Here is a 21723-nt window from a genome sequence, read left to right on the forward strand (position 1 = left end):
GTTTTTTTTGTCACTATTACTACTAGGAAGACCAAAAAGAAATGATTACTTTCCTAGTACTGTAGGCTGTGTTGCTTTTTACAGTCATGCCTCAATAAGCCATGAAATTTAGAGGATAAACATTCAAAAGGTGCAGCAGAAAAAAAGCAAAACAAAACAAAACAAACCCAATCTCTCACCTTTCTGCCAACGATCTCTCATGGGAGCCTGCTGCATCTGTGTGCCAGCTGGAGTGCCCCTTATACACAAAGTACATTCACCAAAATAACTTCATAATTGGTTGCAACTCGGTGCTCACAGCACATGCAAACATTTAATAAAATTAACATTTTAAAGCATTCTTTAAACTTGTCTTCCAAATCACATGTTTAAGCATTTGAAATAAACCAATGAACATGCTTTAGCTTGCTATGCAACAGTTCAAATCTTGGAAGCTATACAATAACTAGAGAAAATGTACAGGCGTTCAGCCCTGACAATCACATTGAGGCTTCAGAAACTCAGTACACACAGAGTTAAGGTGTGGACAGTGACTGTCACCCTTTCCATGCTGAAATCCCAGTGTATTTTGTGACATTTACATCAATACCTCAGGTCTTTGTGTATCTTTTTACTAAGTCCTCAGTGTAGAAATGCAGGGCATTTAACTGTTCTAGAAGCACCAGATATTCCTTCTGTCCTTTTTCAATTGTGGTTTTTGCTAATTTGAGGAGGCCAGGAAGAGTTAAGCGCATAATTAAAATAAAATAATGTCAACTGAAGCTAAGAACTACTGAGATATCAAATCTGATCCAGCTGCCAGAACTGGAGTTGTTCACGCTGACATTTCTCCTGTCACGTAACAACACGGTTAGTTTTAAACCTGCACAGTGTCAACTTTAGGTCTACTCACACAGTGACGGAAAAATAATGTGACAGCCCCAGAGAAAGCAATGAAGACTTGAAAATATGAAGAATTATTCCATATTCAGTGTGACCTTTTCCTTACCAAAATACATGGAAACCTTCCTTAACAAGCCTTTCTTTTTTCTTTTTTCCTTTTTAAAAGTGTGGGTAGTTTGAAGTGGAGCAAGGGGTAGAAAGAAGCAGGCGGCCTTTGACAAATTCCTTCTTCCTCTGTTAGAAATAAACAGCTCTCCCACCCAATAAAAAGGAAACCATTGCCAATGCAGCCAGTTGATGTGGTGACTAACACTAAAGTAACTTCTGCCTTGACTTCCTAAATGAAAAGAGCCAAAGTAAAAGGTAAGAATACATCAGAACTAAGCAGAACTTCAACACACAAAATCTTATCTGCATGTAAAAAAGCAGAGGAACAAAAATTAGACTGGTTTAACAGTCTGTTAAGAAACAGATCACTAAAGTCCATGGAAATCTAGATTTAGTAAAGCAATACCAACATCAATATATTCCTTATCTGCAAAAGCTCATTTCAGAAAACTTACTGCCACTGACAATATAACAGACAGGAAAATCTGAGATGGAAAAAAAGCAACTTGAGCAGTATATACAGAAAATAAAACTAACAATATACTCCTAGAAGTCTTTTCCCCTAAAGCTCCTCATTTCCCTAAAAGCATTTAAGAATCAATTAAACAAACCACGATATGCAATACTTCATAAAACCAAAACGTAAGTGAGGGGGGAAAAACATCCTGAACTTTGCATCACCATCTCTTGGCATAAATCTGTAATGCATTTTTGTTGACCACAACTGTAATTCTGAGAATTGCCTTCCATGTAGAAGATTCATCAGCAAAGCAGCCATTACTCAGAACTGAGGGTTTGGGGAAAAAAGTCACCGTAACCTGGGCATGTATACAGAAGCTCAATAATTGTCACACTGAACTCCTGCAAAATGCAGTGCAAGGAACACTTCTTCTCCATCACTCACTGAGTGTTTAAAAAGGAAATGACTACTACAAATAAGAAATAAAAAAAAACAACACTACAGTCTTTCCAACACAGAACATAAATGTTACCACATGAGCTTTCTATGATTCTCTTTAGTTGCTGTAACATGAGTGGAATTTCTAAACTGCCTAAATGACCTGCTACAATTTTATCTGAATTCTTTACCATGGGGACTACGATACTATAGCAAATGTCTGCATGTGAGATTCTCCTCAGAAGCACGACAGGGAAGAGAGAGAAATGGGGGACACCATGAGAATCCTTCCTGAGTGTTCTCATCTTTCCATTCTCCGATAGGGATTACCTTAATAACCCAATATGTTGATTTCTGGTGAAGTACTGCAATTCTATTCAGAAGAGCCCATAGCTGTACATTATCGCATTGCACTGCAAAGTATCAGTCTTTGAAGGACACGGCTACAATGAGAGCAGTGTGTGCCTTATAAAACTTGTTGAAAAATAAATATTGAACAGAAAAGAATGCCCTTAAATTAAAATCAAGAAGACATTTAAAGTTTTTGCATTCTTCATTACAGGAAAGACTCCTCCACTCTGGAACCATTACCCATCAGAAAAGCTCCATCTGTGCATAATTATTTCTGATAAATGGTATTAAGCTTCATTAAAGAGGTAGTGGAGATGTGAGAGAAGACAGAAAGAGCTCCAGCTCTAAATAAATCTCTCCACTGTATTTCACTTAAAATCACCCCAGCAGGAAGTCATAAAGTATTTTTTATAGGTAGTATTTTCAAATGCTCTGCAGGCTGTACTGCCTAATATCCATCACCTTGAGTGTATGTTCACAAGCACACAGCGATCCAGGGTGAAGGACATGATTTAATTTTCCTCCCTTCTTTCCTTCTCTGTAATCACCTTCCTACTTACCCCCAAGTCCTTCTCAGCCACAAGAGAAACACTTTAACACAATTTAATTCGTCACTGTACACAATTCATGAAATCTGACCCAATAAGCTCCAGAAAAGCACCCTATAATGCCAGATAGTAGATCTCTGCTAATAAGGCAGCAGATGTGCTGAATCCCACTGTCCTGTGAACGCCCAAATGTGATGCTGCAGCACAGCATTTCACTGGAAGGGTGTTTTAAAGCTTTGCTTTTTGTTTTTACAGCATACTACAGGTTTCCCCTGGACAAATGCTGGACAGAAGGAAGAGATGGGTGTTCTGCAGCAACTGTGTGTGTGAAGGAACAAGTTGAACAGCAAGTTTACCCCTAAGACTGGTATCAGAAGGTTCTAGCTTAAACAACGGGAAGTACCTATTACTTCCAGCTGTATTTCTGAAAATATTCTCATACATAGATAGAAAAGTTATTTTAACTTTTAAATTAATTTTAATTTTAACTTTAAATTTTTAGTTTAATTTTAAATTATGCATTTTAGTCTACTAAGCAACTGCAATCCCACAAAAACAATTATTGCTTTGTCCACAGCCATTCTGAATAAGTAAGAAGAACATAAATGCAGAGTCTATCTACCTGTAAACAGAATAAGTACTTTTGAAACTCAGTAAAACCATCCTGTGTGAACACCGAATGCAATTGAAAGCAACTGTGCCGTACCAAAGACCTCTCAATCCTTCTGCTTTGTCAGCATTCTTATTTTCAGTAGAAAAATAAATACAACTCTAGGAGATTCTCCATCAAAAATGAGTGTTTTTCTTGCAACAAGTACATCAGTCTACTACACACAATGCATAGGTGAGCATAGTTCAAGTGGGATTCTCTCTACAGAGAGAATGATCTAAAATAAAGCTATGGTTTGAGCAACATGAAACTATAAATTATACATTTGAGCTTAACGTAAAGAATGCAGATTTATAAACTAAACACACAGACACAGTGTGAACTGTCAAAAACTCTTGTAACTCATTTTTCCTTCGTTCTTTGGTTAAAACTGTCAATACACCTTTCTTGAATAACTTCTAATGTCCCCCTTTACCACCAAAATACCTTCTGACGCCAGTCAGTAGAACATAACATTGAGAACGAAGCGAAACATATTTGTTCCCTTTGCTCTCGGTTAGGACTTGTGCACTTACATTCCTCTTTGCTCGGTGAAGTTACATTCAGTTCTGTCAAAAGTTGCTGGTTGGAGTTAGCGGCCTGCGTGGTTAGAGAGGTATTGCTGTTGTCACTGTTCGTTTCTCCAGGGAACAAATCTGACTGGCTGTTGCTTGTGCTGGGAGTTGAGTCATCATCTGGCTGCTTCTTCTGGAAATCTATCAAAACCAAGATTCCATAAGTCATCTCATTTGCTTCATTTAATACATTTTCCTCAAATACCAAAATAATAAAAATCACCCCCAAACGCTGTCAAAAGTATTATCATTCTGACTGTTCCTAATCTCCAACACCACAAACACTGCAATGTCTGCTTTTTTGTTAAATTATCTACTAAGTTAGCTGAAAGAAAATTCTTTGCTAATATTCATAACTTCCATTAAAATAAGTAAAAATTTCTTACTGTGGGAAAAGCTATAATTTTTAATTTTCCAGTTTGTCATATTTGCCTTTAGTATTAAATGCAGTTATTTATGAAAAGCCACTCTCTCCTTCATACTTCTTAACTTAAAGCTAGACCAAAAATGAAATAATACTTCACACGCCAGTTAAGCAATAGAACACATTATTATCAGTACATTATGACTTAATGAAAGAGAAAGAATAGAGCGCTATGAGCACAAAATTACATCTCAAAACATTATAGGAGTGGGTTCAGGAAAACACAGCAACCCACATCAAGCACAGGACAAACTCCTTCCCAGGCTCCCACTCAAGCCACAACAGCTTCTCCAGAAAGGGAGTAAGTACATTTGTAAACAACTGTTTTCAAAGATAAAGTACAGAAAGAGTAAGCTTACAGCAATAATCTCAGAGGAACACCTGGAGAATTCACTGAGAACTGCAACCACTGCCATCAAACCAGCCTGATACGGACCAGGTAAGCCAAAAGGCTGGACAGCCACAATGTAAACCAATGCATGTTCTGCATCATTGTTTATCATTTATTTGTAAATAAGACTTCTCTGGGCTGGGAGAAGGAACACATTTCTACCAGTTTCCAGACACTGATTTACCAGTTTAAAAGCATTTCAAATGTGCCAGCCATCAAGGCTTCCTCCATCAGCCCTATCAGACAGGTAATTCTAGGAGCCCTGCAACATGGGAGACAAGACTTTTACTACAACAGACAGCTAAACACAAGTGTTAGCAGCAGTACTTCTCCAGCTAGCCGAGGCAGCTCCCTCTCCACTTTCCAAACCCCTTCTGTTTCAGCACATGACAGAGAGGGGGGAACTAAGCTGGGGAGGGCAGGATGCCTGAATATAACTGCCTGCTCCAGCACCGGCATTCCAAGCTGCTCACTGATCCATGACAGTAAGATTAGACAAGGGGAGTAAATCACTACGGTACATTATGCTACGTACAACGTTACAGCTATGCCCCCACAGTCCAAACTCCGTATCTTGGATAGGTCCCATCCTCAGGCTTACCTCACCTCCAAACCAGATTCAGGTGAAATCTTTTCAAGTGCAAAGCCCCTCTTGAGGGCTTTCCACACCCCATGAATAAGTGGATCAGCCATAGCACAGGTCTCAGTTCCTACCAGCCATACCACTAATTTCAGCCTGATATCCTCAAACACCCCTCAAGAACACCCCTCTCCCAGCCAAGTGGATCTTGGTTCACTTAGCATCCAGTTATTTCCACAGTACAAAGCATTTCCCCCTAGTAAAGACAGCTAAGGATGAGCTGCTTTCACTTGCTGACATTCTTAAATACATTAAAAAATAATAATAATATAACAAAACAACACCACCACCACAAAGGCAGAATGAATTCATTTTGCAAGCATAATACATTTATCAGTGAAGGCTGCTTGTTATGACAAAGAGAGAAAACAGTGCAGTCTATAAATATTTGCAGACGATGATGCATCAGAAACACAGGTCGCCAACATGACTCATTGGGACTGGGAAGCACTGCAGTTGAACAGTCCTTAATTGCTGATTTCAGATTCAAGAGTAAATTGCCAGTAAAATTAAGCTGTAACTTCTGCTGCGGAAGCCTCAGCCAGAAGTCGAGCTTGGATAAGCACAAGCTCAAAGCCAGGGAAGAGTAGGTGGCAGCAGACAGGAATTCATCTGCCTCGACAACAGCCTGGTGGGAAGCTCATTGTCAGGGTTGGGTAACAGACCTAACTTGGGCCTCACTAGTTATCAACAGTTTCATGTAAGTTGGCTCCAGGATCATTATTAGTGTGCTTGTAAAAAGCAAGAAAGCTTTGAGTACTTGGGAATCTGCACCAGCTACGATCCAATAGGTGCAGCAATGTGACCTGGGACCATCAGTTTAGAAATCCTCCAATTCTTCACATCTACAGTGAGACAACAGTTCTGGCAGAAGGAGAGCTCACAGCCAGAGACACTTTGGGAACTACTGGTCTACAAATAACAGTTGAGAAAATAAGTGAAAATTGTACAACTTTCCTACAAAGGTGACTGCAGAGACTAAATGTTTTATATGAGATCGCATCCAAGGCAGCACAAAAAAGCAAAGCTGTACTGTGTATGTGTATCAGAAATGGGACTACTTTCATTTTCAAGGAGTAGACAAAAAAAGGCTTAAGCTTAATATTATACATCATGAGGAATCTACACAATCCATCAAAAAAGTGACTGCAGCATTACAGAAACAGCAATAGGTGCTATGGAGTTTATTAAAATATGGTAAGCTAAAAATTCACATGCTATTTTTTTCCTAGATAGATGCAAATACGTAGGTAAGACTAGCTCAGTGTCATCCACTAAGGGCATTTACAGATGAATGCAGAACATTTTTTAAAGTAAATGGCCTAAATAACAGAAGTCCTGACAGTCTTTTGAAGACAGTGCAGTAGATACCAGCGCTACAGTTGTGCCCCCTAAAGCTCTATCTTTAATAAGCACATAAACTGACTTTATCTTTTTTCTGAAGAACTGTTGACTTTATCAACCTGTGGATAAATTCACCAACTCAAAAGAGCATAAAAGGCTGTCAGAAGTCATCATGCTTTAATTGCATTTCCCAACAAGCTTCCTAGGAACATAACTTGACCAAAATCCACCATGGTACCTAAATACCTTTTGCCTTTCCCTCTCCAGGACTCTGTGTTCAGAACTGATTTTTACCCAGACTGCACATCAATTAACTTTCAAAAATGTTTACTGAAAATTACTGAAAGTTGTCTCAGTAATATGTGACCTATTCAGTAGTATAATCTATATTAGAACTTTGACTTACATTTTCAACAAAATTTTGAAATATTACTTTAAAATTTGAGGTCCAGTATTTTACTGTTGCCAAATAGGCACTTAATGACATGACACATTAGCTGTGTTGTACTTTCCTGAGTAAGAGCAGACTGCATTTGGCCTCTTTTAACCAGAACACCTGTTAGCACATGTAACTGGCAGACCACCTCCATCTCCCTTAAAGGCAGTAAGAGTAGGCAACAATTACAGCAGCAATTGTGTCTGAATGAATTCAGCTAAGCCTTAGCTGCTTAACAAATAAAACAAAACAAAAATATGAACATACAATAACAGGCAAGATCTTGGCAAGTTCTGAAGGGGAGGTTTCACTCAGATTAAGATCAGAATGGAAATTCTATTGAGAGAACAATGACCTCCCGTAACAGCCTCAGTGGGAAAGAAACCAAAGCAGAACAGGAGTTGGCACGTAATTTATCATTTCCAGAAGTTTTTTATTTAATCACAGCCCCATGCAAAACACCTTCATTAACTAGTCTCCTTTTTATTGAGGCTTTCACTATACTAGCAAAACCAATGAGAAAACACATAACGACGGACCAAAAAATACATGAAATTACTCAACATTCCACTTTCCTAGTTAACACAATGCAATGGTACAACTTAATACAGCCTTCTACAAGCACACAGGTTAGGAAGGTTTCTCCACTTGTCAAACAATGCTTTCTCCTGTTGTTGGCTTCATTTGTTACCAGGTGGAGCTTGCACCCAAATGCAACTTGACAATTAATTGCTTCTTACATGGGGGATTAGCAGTCAAAAAGAGCTCTCAGAACAACACAAGAAATCAAACAAGGAGGATTTTACACCATGGACTGAGAAGCTGCTAGTAGCAAGCAGCAACACTGCCAATTTTTGAGTTCCAAAATCCTTTTGCCTTGCTGTGATAAAGGGCTGCCCCCAGCATCCCAATTCACAGAGGTGGAAACCTGAGGCAGAGCTCTGATGCACTGGATGTTAATGATAAGTAGCAAAACAAAAATAAGGCTCTTAGTCATTGTGCCATTTACAAGCAAATCCTATGTGCATACACAGAAATGATACAAACATTTCATGCTTCCTCTATACAGTACATTCAAATAGTTTAGATCGAAAGGAAAGGAAGAAACTAGATATGTTCAAAGACAGGACAAATTCCTTTGTAAGACAATCTTTTGCCTTTTTTTGTATTTTCATAATAATATTGACGGTGAAAACCATTCATTTATATCTTCTGATATTAAAACCATCAATATCTGACAAAATATCATAATAATGAGTTCTTGACTTTTTTTCTTAAGTGCAAAGGGTCTATAACTATAATGGGAAGATCCCTATAGCTCCTGAAAGTAACTCCTGTAATTACAGTTAGTGGAAACTTGAGGTTCAACCAAATATGAGCCATATGAATGTATCATTAAGCATTTAATTCTGAAAAAGACCGATTTCTCAGAATGTTACACAAAATGACTTAATACTAAGCCTGAGCTTTTTTCCCCATTTGCACTGATGCTATGGCATAATAATCATACAATTTATGACGGTCACAAGTGGTCTTAAAACTAAACTCTCTTCTCAGCTTATTTCAAGGATCAGGGTTACAAACACTTCTTTTTCTCTGGTCTATAACAGATGCTGTCATCAATAAAGAATGGGTTCATTCAAATAAAAGATGGATGTTGTAAGAAGTGTCAGAGTAAACAGAATGCTAAGAGGAAAAAATTAGAGTCCTTAAAGTAATTTTGGTTGACAAGCTCTAATACACCTCTTTGTCACCTTCCAGCCATACACCACCCATAACTTAGCACTGTAAAGTAGCAAAAATGGTGTTTGGAGAGTGTTTGCTTCTTACACTGCATTAAATGTGCAGGCTGCACATTCCTCTAACGAGAGCATCTTGTTCTTCTACAGAGTATAAATTAACATGGCAGTGTTACATCAGATGTTCATTAGAATCACAACACTGCACACAAGAGAATTTTACCTTACTCTAACCAGAGCACAGCTTCACACTTCAGAGAAAGTGCTTTTTGGAGAGTACTGTGTGAGGAGTAACACAAATATTATGACACTGGGAGCATTACAGTGAACTGATTGTTCTGAGTTATTGGATCATTCTTATTCTTCCCGTGACTGCTCATACATGACAACCACAGTATGTAACCAAGTCCTAAAGATTTTATTTACTTTTTTTCCCCCCTTCTTTATACTCTTCACTGGACTTTTCTGACTCATTGCCTACTGCAGGCATTACAAGTGCCATTCCTTTATACCTACATTTTGCATAATTAGCGTGAAATGGGTAAAACATTTCCCTTAAGTAGATATCCGAATGAAATCTAAAGCTCTGACAACAGACTGAATAAAACTCCACGGAAGAAAAGATTTTCTTCTTTTAGGTAACAAAGATGCAGCAACCCACTTGTAAAGACTCTGCCCTAAGGGGAATACACTACAGAACTGAAACAAGCATTTGTATTGGAGAAGACAACCAAAACCATAACGTAGAATCAGAGCTAAGAGCTGTACAAATATTTACCTATAAATACAATGCACACACATTCAGAAAGATATTTCTTAATAAGTACATAATAGCAATAATATGTGAATAAACTGAGAAACAGACTGGAGATAGGTAATAGTTTGTGTAAAAATACAAAGGTTATCAGCAGAGCTCATCGCTTTCACAGTTAAACACAAAGTACAGCAAGAGCTAAAAATCTATGGAAAATACTGAAAAGAGTATATTCTCTACAACTGAACTTTAGAACTGGGAGCACCTCTAAGAAGACCAACAGATTATTAACAGCAGTTTCAGATAACGTGATTTGCACATTACAGAAGCTGGGCTTTCCATATACATCTCATTTCTTTTTCAATCAGCAGAAATACGAGAAAAAGGGTACAATAAATGAAAAAAGAAAAAGAAAAAAAAAAAGATTCTACAACAGCAAGAAGCAGACAGATCATAGCAGCAATTGCCTGTATTTATCATTCAGAAACCAGAATCAAGGCACATACAACCTTTCATACAGAAAAGCTGTTAGGATATTTAACGTGATTGATTTCCATTCATTTCTTTTTTAATTAAACCTGATCGACATTGTGTTTTCAGTTAGGTCCCACCTCAAAAGCTATGAACCATTGCTTAAAGGTGACACCACAGAGGAGGCCATCCTTCTCCTGGATGAACAGGACTCCCTCCCACAGTTACAGAGGAAGTCGATTTGACTAAACTTTGCCCACTATTTAGCAAGAATATCCAAAAGAAACTAATAAACAAAGGATAGTAAGATAAAAAAAAAACCATAGCATTATTATATGTGTCATATATCCCTTGTGTCACATTCCCTACTGTCACTTTAAGTAGTACGCTTACCTTACTTCATATAAAATTTCATTATTTCATAAAACTTGCCAACATTAAGAACAAATATTATTGCCTGTCATTACAGGATCCAAAGTACTGAACCTATAAAAAAATAAAGGATTGTTTTAACAGTCTACCCTTAGGTTTCCTATTACAGAATCTCTCCCATCTGCGGCTAGCACTTGTACTCTAATCCAGTACAGAGCATGGACAGTGAGAAAGTACTAAATAAAGACAGCGCTGCATTGCTAGAAGTGTAGCTAATGGAGGGCAGCTATGTAGCACCTGCACCTGACAGTGTAACCAAGAGATTAAGAAAATTTATTACCTGCCTAATTGAAACTGCACGGACTCTAGAGCCTGTGTCAAAAGATATCTGTACTAACTCAACCCATAGTGAAAGTATGAGCTTTAAATAGACTGTGGAAACATAAAGCAACCACTCCTCGATCATCACCGTGAGAAATATTTTGTTCTTCAATGACACGTGGAGAGCGTGCATTTATCTGGATGAACATCTACCAAAAGTGACTGCTAGGAAATCACCCAGAGGGCAGCCTGCCATGGAGCCTCGTGTGCTGCCACTGCAGAAGTTGGCAATGACGACACACTGAGCACCTCTAAGGAGAAATAGCATGAGAAAGACTGGTATCCTACAGCCAGGACAATTAAATAGATATCAAGTTACAAAATGAGCCCGTGAAACTAAATGGGCGCAGTCATCTGAAGGATCAATGTGTTGCTTAAGGGGGATGATCATTTAACGCGATCTGAGGGTAAAACAACAGTGGGGATTGAATATAAGAGAGTCTGAAGAAAAGTACCTGGGGAAAACATCTAAGAAGCTCAGATCTACAGAACTTATTCCCAAAGCAGACTTGGAAAATCTGCAACATGAACATTTAACAACAGACAAGACAGAATTCTAGAAAAGGCACAAAAGTAAGTATTGAACTGCCTAAGAGAAGAACAACAGGAACAAAACATTGCAGCTCTGCGATTGCACTGAATTTCTGCATCTTTATGGGTTGAATTTTTAGCAGTAGAACCTTGCTTCGAAATTGAGCGAACGAGTAAGCAGTGTTCCACTTCAAATTAAATTCAGGTTGATGGTACATCAAAATCTGCCATGCTCATAAAGGGGGAGAAATGTTCACTTTGTTAAGTAAACCCATAAAACAAGTAAACTAATGAAGTGAACTTCTTGAGGCGTTTTTATTATAAATGAGAGATCTTGAAAACATGACTGTTAACTGATAGAAATAGATTTTAATTCCCACTCACATTTATTTTGGACACTTCATTCACGAGGCATGTAGGAATTAATATTCTTTTAATAAAAGAAATACTTCAATTAGTTTCTCTTGTACCGGCGCTATCTCTGTAACACATTTTATCGCGCCTTTTCCAACACCTAGAGAGAGCCTTCCAATTTCAAAACGTGTCTTATTATTTTTTAATTAATTAGTTCAGTCCACATTATGTGGTTCCAATCAAACTGTGTGTACGTCTCATTTTCTGTCAATAAGTCACTTGTACAGCTGAAACATTCTCAAGAATTTGCCTACAAGTTCCCAAGATTTCCACCAGGGATGTAAGGCCTTTTACAACAAATTAAATCTTTTTAACACTTGCCTATGGTCCATCCTTAAGTCCCATTTTCCCTCATCTCTGTTTAAGGCATCTTAAAAGCTACTATCATCACAACAATCCTCAGAATTACTCATTTCTTGGACCCTTTTCTCCAGTATTTGCTGGGAAGCTGTTTCGGAAAAGCTCTTCCCATAACAACAAGAACAGGAGCTCTCATTCCCTTGTCTCATTTCCTTCCCACTAACTCATCCACATCCTGAGCAGCACGGAGCTAAAGGCTTCAAAATGCCACCACAGTCACTACATGATGGAAAACCAGGCAGATCTCATCCTATATTTTACAGCCCTTTCTCTCTCTCCCTTTTTGAAACATCTGTCGGAGGAGAAGATTTAATACTTTATCACTATTTAGGTTTAACCACCAAACCTATAAATTGCAAAGTAAAGCATCAGGAGCTTCTTTCTTCTCTTTTAAATCTCAGTAGAATCTGATGCTTCTCGCAGCTATAAATATGTGTCTTTCACAAACAGCAGTGGAGAACAGTGTGGAAAGAGAGAGGTACATGAAATGTGACAGCCTTCAGTAGTGGCAGCATAAACCTTGCTAGGGTTGGAGCTCACACAAGCAGCTTGTGATTGCAATATTCTATGGCAATAGCCAACCACAGGTGTTTTAACCACAGCCTGAGAAATCTCCACATTTTAATGACCTCCCAAAGCAGCCTGGAAGCTTAAGGAAGTAGCTGGTGCCTCCCCACTCATAAAAGGGACTTTTAAGATCATGTAGTTCCAACCCCCTGCTCCAGGCAGGGACACCTCCCTCCAGACCAGGTTGCTCACAGCCCCATCCAGCCTGGCCTTGTGAACAGCTCCAGGGAGGGGGCATCTGCAATCTCTGTGGGCAAACTGTTCTAATGCTTCATCACCCTCACAGTAAAGAACTGCTTCCTAATATCTAGTCTAAACCTACCCTCTATCAGCTTAAAGCCATTTCCCCTCACCCTGTCATGATACACAATTAGAAAAAGTCCCTTCCCCAGCTCTCCTGTTCCTTAGGTTCCTCCCCTCGTCATCCTCTCTATCTTATCATGTAATCTTACTGAAATGTACAAGAGCAGCATTCAGTTCGACAACAAACAGAGCCAAAAGGAGACTGATCAAGGAGCAAGGAAAGGAAAAACCATCTAGATTTACAAATCTAAAAGGTCAAACAAAGCAAACTTTCACTGGATGCTCTTGCTACAACTTGTCCTGTTATCGTTAAATTCTCAATGCGGAACACAACATCTCAGGAATACAACACCACGTTCCCTTTGCATATTTTCAGTGTGTACTTGAAGTTCACATGTATTCCCTTTGCAGTCTTTCATGGAAAAAAATATGTATGAATATGCAGATATTAGACAACTGCTTTCATAAAATAAACACTGCTTAGGCTTTTTGGTGAGTAAAAAAATGTGACAGTTTTGAATTAATGAAAACAATTCTTTTTATTCCTACTTATTAAAATTGTCATCTAGAAGAATACAGAAATGCTGAATTAAAGTAAATGGCAACAGGCATTTTCATTATTAGCCAGTTAATCCCAAAGAACATAGCTGGAATGCATCTCAAAATACAGAATTAGTATAAGCCAGCTGCAAAGACAAGTCACCTAATGAGTTCATATCAAAAGCTTAGGGATTTTTCTCAATTTTTTCCTTACAAATGCTGACTATTTCAATATTTAGATGCCTCCCTGGTTTCAATACATTCAAAGAAGTGCAGAAAAGGAAGAGAAATGAAAAAAAGACTGCTGTCTTCAGTAAGATACGGTCCCCCCAGTGGAAAAGATGGATAAGTACACTGTTTTTATACAGCAAAATACATGTGAACTTAAAGCATCTCTTGCCATGATGAAGTGATCCTTCTACCTCTCAGTGTCAGAAGAGCACTACTGAAAATGTCTAAAACAATCTCGCCTATGACCTAATACAGAAATGATGTGTAATAAAGAACAAACAAACAATTCTTTCACTTCCTAAATCCATCATCTGTGATTTCGGAGTTTTCATGCAACCACTGGCAAATTACTGATGTGTAAGAATTAGTCTTTTACCAGCACTGTTACCACAGGCTGAGCTGACGGAGATTATAAGACTCCAAAGTTAAAAGAAAAAGCAAGAGTCTACATTACAGCAGCGCTGTTTAGTCCTTAAACAATACATTAATTAAACGCTGGTAATAACAAGATCCTGAAAATGGATTCTGCAGCCAATCCTCCATGTTCCAAGACTTGCTTCAAAGAGTTTAACAACCGGGACTCCTCCTCACATAAAGGCTCCAGCTGTTTTGCTTTCTCTAGATGAGAGCCTTAGAGAAAATTTACAGGAGTACACAAGTTCTTCTATTAATAACACGCAAGACAGAGAAAAATGTATTTTGAGTGTTCAGCTAGGGGCAAGGGTGACGAAAGAGCAATATTCATTATGCTCAGGAGGAAGAACAGGAAAAAACACGCCAAAAGTCCTCCCCGAAAGAAGGGAAACAAGGACAAAAATGCTGTCCTCACATACTCAGCTAGTTTGCTCACTTCTGGAGTGCAATACTCAAGAAAAGCAAGGAACTAAAATGTGCTTTCAAGGAGGGTTTGAAAGCATTCTTTCAAGAGATTTTTTGTTATGCCTCAACAGAGCTAGAAATAACAGTTACACAGTATAGACTCTTCAGGTGCTTGTGCTGTACAGAAATGGCATATGATTGACAGATTGAACCTATACTGAAGAGCTTGTAGAGAAAATATCTAAGTTTTCTGCTTTGTGGCATTAGTAAACTAGAGGATAAATGGTTAACAGTAACGTGCTTCTCCAGTTAGGGCAGCCAGTTGTGCTTCAAGAGCAAGTAATTACAGACACTGCTTTGGAAACCGAAGATCAGCACGTAAAATTCAGTTCAAATAAGAAAGCATGAATAAACTAAATAATGCAAAAATTTTCAGGAAGAGATGAATGATTACTGGAAGCTAATAACTGTTTTGTGCATGCTGTTCTGATTACCTGATTAAAGCGCAAATATCCAAGAGCCTATCTCCAGTAGCCAAGCAAGAACAGCAAAACGCAATCAATTCCAGCAATAGGAGGAAAAATAGAAGAAAAATCTAGTTAACTGACAACCTTGGAATAAACCTGGGACAGGCAGCCCAACCTCCTGCCATAGTACTCAAAGACTGAGAACAGTAGAAAGCCTCATATACAACCCAATTATCATTTGGAAGGCTCGACTTGGTCTTCCTGAGCAGTCTAAGAGGTATCAACCACTATGAAGTTACTAGTAAAAAGTGTAACACAGCACATTAAACAACGTGAAGTCTACCAGCAGAGGGAGGTGTTCTACTAGATTGCACTTAGCAAAATCTTCCTTCCCTGCACACTGATTTCAAAATTATTCAGTCATCATCGATAGGGAACAAACTTCCCTCTTTCTTTAAATACACTTTCAAGTGTCTCTTGTTACGCATTTCCACTTTAGACTAATTACTGCTATGGAAAATTTGATTTTCTATGTAACAGAAGCAACTTAGTCCCTAATTCAACACTTCCATCTCAAGTCAATTATCAGCTGAAAACCCCACCCTTCATCCTCTCTTTCTGACCCATAGTGGGAATACAGACGAAATTTTCATCTTCCCTACGATCAGGAGATATTAAGAGATTTTTTCCAAAACAGAAAATACTTCTGTTTTCATCAGTGGGGAAGAAGATAATGAAATGGCATCACCCTGCATGATCAGTTCAGCAAACCACCAAGCTCAAAATACACATAAATTAAAATAGGGAAAGAATTGCAGTAACATTACTAATGCCTTTCATCTTTGCTACATTCTGCTGTAAAAATATGTGGGAATTATTAGTACTAGTATTAGTTTTCTACAAGACAAAGGAGTGGTGAGAACAATGTCTAATATTTAATTTGTGCATGACTGTGAGCAGACAGACAGCTCTGGGAAAAGATTCAGAGTACAAACATTAGGAGAAAAACTGCTGCAATATTAGGTATCTAAATCACTCTCTTGAAATGCCTCTGTTGATTATACTGAGCAACTCAGCAATGCATGGGAAAAAAATTCCACAAGCATTCCACAATTCCATTCTGCAAAGGCGAGGAATAAAAACAAATCCCTTGTGTTTGAGAACAGACTTACAGGCTTCCTACAGTTGATATTTGCAAGACTAAACAACAGTAAATGGAAGTATTCAAGAAAAGAGGAGTAATAGTGTTTTTTCGTTCATTTTTATATATATATCACTATAAATACAGGGTGCATCAACTCCGTTTTTCAGGAAAAAATCACAACTGTATCATCCACTGCACTGGCCATCTCTAACTAAAGACTAAGTTCTCCAGTGTAAGAACTTCAAGAGGCATATTTTAATGTTAAATGCTCCCGTGCCGATGCTCTGATCTTGCTGAAAAAGCAGAAATGAATCTAAGAAAAAAGGTGCTCCCTATTACGTGTGTTTTGCCTGTAAACAGCATTAGTAAATCTAACAGGTAACACTTTGCAGATGACTTTCTCCCTCATCTAAAATGCTCTAAGGTACCACTTTAATGCTGTCAAATTGTCTTCACATTGAAATATCTTTGAGGCAAGCAACTTCAGAAGATCTTCTAAAGGATGGATTTTATTCTCATAATCACTTTAGGACCATTGTGGCAGGTGTGATACTACATGCATTACATATTTATGCCTATGTATGAAATAAAATTTAACAAAATAAGTCTATTTAATGCAGGCTGCGTTGGAAGAAAAGCATTTTTTTCTATGTTATAAAGGAATACTAGAATCCATTTCTTTTTCATACTAAGGGCTTCCATTATCTCTAGAAAAACCACCTGCACAAAAAAACATACCAAACCAAACCTGCTATTTATTAAAAGAAAATTGGGGCAGCACTGAATATTTTTAAAGTCAACTTTAAGAGTTTCTCTCTTATTTGTCCAATGTTTATGCAGAAGATTAGTGTTAACACAGGAGATTTTCCTCATAACAGTGGCAGCTCAACTGAAAACTGGTTTAAAATGAAGGTATTCCAGGTTATTACATCCATCTGGAGCCTAATGTGTTGGGTTTTTTTTGCTCTCTGAGATTTTAACTATGAAATTAATTTGTAGATTTATGTTGATATTTTGCAGGATCTCAAATATATCAGAATATGAAAATCTGAATCTGAATTTTGTTTCTCAAAGTCAAGTCTACTTCATGTTTCCTACATCCGATTTCACAGAGATCCAAGAGTGTCCCCAGTTACTTCCCATCTTCTTCCTGCCAAATTCAGCAATGACTAAGAACACATCAGCTCTACAAACAGTCTGACATGAAACCCATGCATCTTATTCCATCAACATTCTCCCTTGCTAATTAATTTGTGACCTCTGCAACACACAGTGGGACATCTATCCACAGTCTCTTCTAGTTCCCAGCTCAGAACATAATTCAATCTGGGCTGCAATGTTGGTCTGACTTCCTGCTTATTCCTTCATTTCCAAGTTCCCCAGGCTATATTAGGTCTTGTCAGCTACATCTGCAATAAACAGCGAGGTTACAGAAGCCCAGCTTTCAATTACAAGATTTCTCTACCTCATATTTAATATTAGGAAGAATACATTTTATTTTGCAGGCATTTACACTCACAGCTGTGCTAATTCTGTCTGGTCTGTCCTGAGTTGAATTTTGCATTAATAAATCACCACTAAACTCAGTCCTGCTTGTGATGCTTCCCGCTTGAAATAGCACATTCCAATTTGCACATTTAAAAGAAGTTCTGAAAAACAAAGATAAATCAGTGACTCGAAAGAGACCACAGTGACAGAGGCGGTGGATGAAATCCAAGCTTCTGTAGTATGTTCAATTGGAATATTTCAAGCTGTTTTATACTGAACTGTACACCATTTACAGTGCAAAACGTCTCATGTAATCTATGTCTGAAGGTAAAGCTCTGTTTACTGTCAAGTTATCTTTATGGTATTTGCAAATAGACTTTGAATACTGTTAGTTACATTTTCATAACCATTTTGTAAAGGTATCCAACTGTCTTTAGAGATAGGAAAAAGCTGTGTGTGAAGAAAATTAAACCACTTGTCCAATTTCATGCTGGAGAGATGCATGACGAAGTCAGGAAGCCTACATTCATTTCAAATTTGGGAAGCTTTTTTTTGTGTGTGTATGTGCAAGTATTTTTAGAAGCTGTGAGAACATTTTGCCCTGCTTTCTTACAGTCTTGCACTCTTAGCCATTATTGGTGACAGGATGCTGCTCCATCAGAGCTTTGGTTGGCCCTGTACAGAAGTTCTTTTAATCAGCTTCATGAATTACTTAGGAATTGTTCGCTTGCGCTTAAGAAAGACATCAAGGAACGCTGTAGAGAGAATGGAACTGAAGAAAGAAGAGCAAAAAAATAAAAAGTAAAAATCAGCAATGAATACAATAATCTCTGTGAAGAACTTAATGCCTCAAGTAATTAACATCAATACCCTGATACCAGCCATTTTGCCTGCAGATTGTAAGGTCTGCCACTTGCATCTTGCTTAATCACCAACCCTTCTAATGAAAACTTGTTTTCTAAGACCATCTTAGTAAAACAAATCATCCAGTCCTCTTGAAAACAAACAGAACTTTCAGAACACTTAAGAAGCCTGTTACTTGTTATTTTGCTTACAGGAGTTTTTCAGTCCTTAACTTTTTCTCTTCTTTTTCAGAAGATTCCAAATTAGTGCATCGGGCATGCAAAAGTAACCACCCTCTTATGCTTCCTTAAGAAATTTTAAGTCCCCTTCTTTTGCCATTTCCCTCAAAAAAAAAAACAACCCCAAAACGCAGCTTTAAAAACAACTCCAAGATGATTTAATCCATAGCATGCATTCCTCAAACTTACAAGAAAACTGCAAAATGATATCGATTTGCAATATCAGGAAAATAACTGCACGAGTCTGAAAATGCACAGCAATCCCTCACGTTGAAAATGGGGCGCTGCTCTGAAGGGTTTTCAGAGTGGTTTCCACATCAAAAGTAAGTAGCAGAAAAGTAATGATTTTTTAAAATGCATTACAGTCACAAGGACCATGCTACAAACAGACTGGTGTGTCAAATTCACTGTAACGTTAAACCCTCTGAAGCTTTTTGTTTAATTCATGCTACAGATTGAGGCAGGCACAGGTCAGCGGACAGTGGTAATTGTATGTCCACGAATGATGCAACACCATCTTCTAGGCTGAAGATTCATGTTTATGATTTTCTGCATTACCTACTTGCTAGATCGCCTTTGTCAGTCAGTGCAAGGTATGCTACTCATAGCTGTATCTGCTTTGTCTTCTCACCAAAAAATAATTCTAGTCTCTTTTACTCTAGTTATTCTCTTACTTCTGCCTTCAGAAGTAAAAAAAATAAGGCTAGAAGCAAGTAAAAACAACTTTACTCTGCTGTGTTGACAAAGTGTATTAGAACTGGGTAAATGGAAAGCAATCCCAATGCACCTGAATGCTGTCAAAAGCAGACAATGTTGACAGTAACAACTTTAGAAGATATGAAAGTTGGGAAAGGTACAGAATTACCCCCTCTGCTATTCTGAAATCATCTCTATGGTTTCTTTAAAAATCAAACACGGGAACAAATCACAATCTGATCTCCTGATGCTGAAAAAGTAGGGTTTCTATTATCATCACTACCTGCTCGATGACAGTTGACTGAAAGGCTTTCATCAAATCTTGTGTGATGAAGCTGCAGCTTCTCACCTGGATGTCTGATTAGCACTAAAATATCTTCAAAAACATCATCCGTTAAAAATAGAAGTTAGAAGCACAACTCTCTAACACAAAATGACTGTCTAATTGAAGTTCAAATGAAATTGATCCAAAACTGCGAAGTTACAGCTACTTTGCAAATTTCTGCCTCGCTGACGAGCTACAAGTTATTTTTACATTGCAGTTTTTCACAAGAGTAGAACTGTCTCCAGCAGGTTATGTCACGCACCTATAGCAGCTGCCCAGGAGTTCCTTCAAGCTCCTGTATTTGCTGTTGCACTCGCTGACTTCCAGAATGGGCTGGAGCAAAGAACAGGAAGTAGGAAATCCACAGCTGAGCATTTCTGAAATCTTTCAACTGAGGTTACGTGCCTTTCTTAGGCAAAAGATAACATCTGTTCTGTACACAACTGCAAACAACAGATGCAAACAGAAACATCTGCACAAGAGATTTTTGGAAGCATTATTTCAAGCACATAACTAAAAATTGCATCAGAAAAATAAAGAACACTGCAACACACATACAGCTACTTGAGAACACTTGCTATTTCTTGAATGTGTCCAGAGCAGGTACCTTATGCAATTTCCTTTAACGCCAGCGCTCAGGTTACTGATTATTCTATGATTTAAATATTCACCCAGAACAAATCTGCGAATTCAACTTACATCCTATTTTTATTATTTAGAAAACAATCACTCAACATCTTTAAGGGAGCATTAGAAAATGCTGGGTTAAGTAAGACTGAAAATTACGACATGCTCTTTACGCACTCACTACACTACACCCCCCCAAAAAAAACATTTAATTTGGCTAGTTCAATTGATAAGAAAATCTCTCAACTTTCATTAAGATTATGGATATCTGCTGCTCTCCTACAGAATGACTTGGCAAGCAAAAATTTTTTGTATGGAAAGGTCCAGTTGGTCCTTAATCTTTTGTTTTCCCTGTGGAGATTTAAAGCTGGCCAGGACAGCTCTGCTTGCCTGGTCTACCCATAGTCCCTCTTTTCAGATGGGAAGGGTGCCTTGGGAACAGAACTACGATTTAACAATGTCGCTCCCCTGCTTAATACTCTTAATGTTTTTCATGTGCCAGTATTCGGTCAAAATGACAAAATATTTTCTGTTGTGACACACTGTTACCTTTATCTTCCCTATTTCATCATCTTTTTTTCCACCACTCTTCACCCTAATTAAGGCCTTACTAAGCAAGAAAGTAATAACTCTTACAGTGTAGCATTGCTTCCTCCATTCCACACGTTAAAAGAGAAACAAAAATAAAACAATCAAGCTATTTTAAACCAGTACTGTGATGGCAGTTATTGTCAGATTGCAATGCACAGTATGCTTCCAAGCCATACTCTCAGTAACCACACCAAGTACAACAAGAGATGCTACTCTGTCTTTTTTTAAACCCACCTTCATGCTTAACTGCAAATCTCAAACGTCTCCATAAAAAAGATATGAAGGCAGAGCAATAATAACAATAATAATAAAAACCAAAACATGCAGGAGGGTAGCAACTTGTGTTTGGATCCAGAAAGCTCTACTAATTGAGCTAACTTCATGAAATCTTCCTTTCACTGATTAAGAACCTTTTCCCTCAGCTATCCATAGCAGTTAGCAGTTAGATAGTCCCCACTGAGAACAGCGGCATTTAGTATAAATATTAATGCTTTATATCCACAAAGGCAGCCAGCTGTGACAAACAGTTTTTCTTCAAAACTTTGCTTTGATTTTCTGTGGCTCCACCCAATATT

At 38.0% G+C, this 21723-nt stretch overlaps 1 protein-coding gene across 1 annotated transcript in view; it reads right to left on the reverse strand.

The window, feature by feature from the left end:
- The window catches only part of ZFAND3 (zinc finger AN1-type containing 3), a gene marked incomplete at its 5' end in the record, with an annotated part of 124074 nt that overhangs the window by 34383 nt on the left and 67968 nt on the right, over positions 1-21723 (reverse strand). The window contains 1 exon segment of the mRNA NM_001323243.1: positions 3973-4152. Within this exon segment, the coding sequence (NP_001310172.1) occupies positions 3973-4152 (180 nt within the window).

The sequence above is a fragment of the Coturnix japonica genome, chromosome 3, assembly GCF_054131305.1.
Source record: "Coturnix japonica strain WE chromosome 3, WE-NBRP24, whole genome shotgun sequence".
In the NCBI taxonomy this organism is placed as follows: Eukaryota; Metazoa; Chordata; class Aves; order Galliformes; family Phasianidae; genus Coturnix; species Coturnix japonica.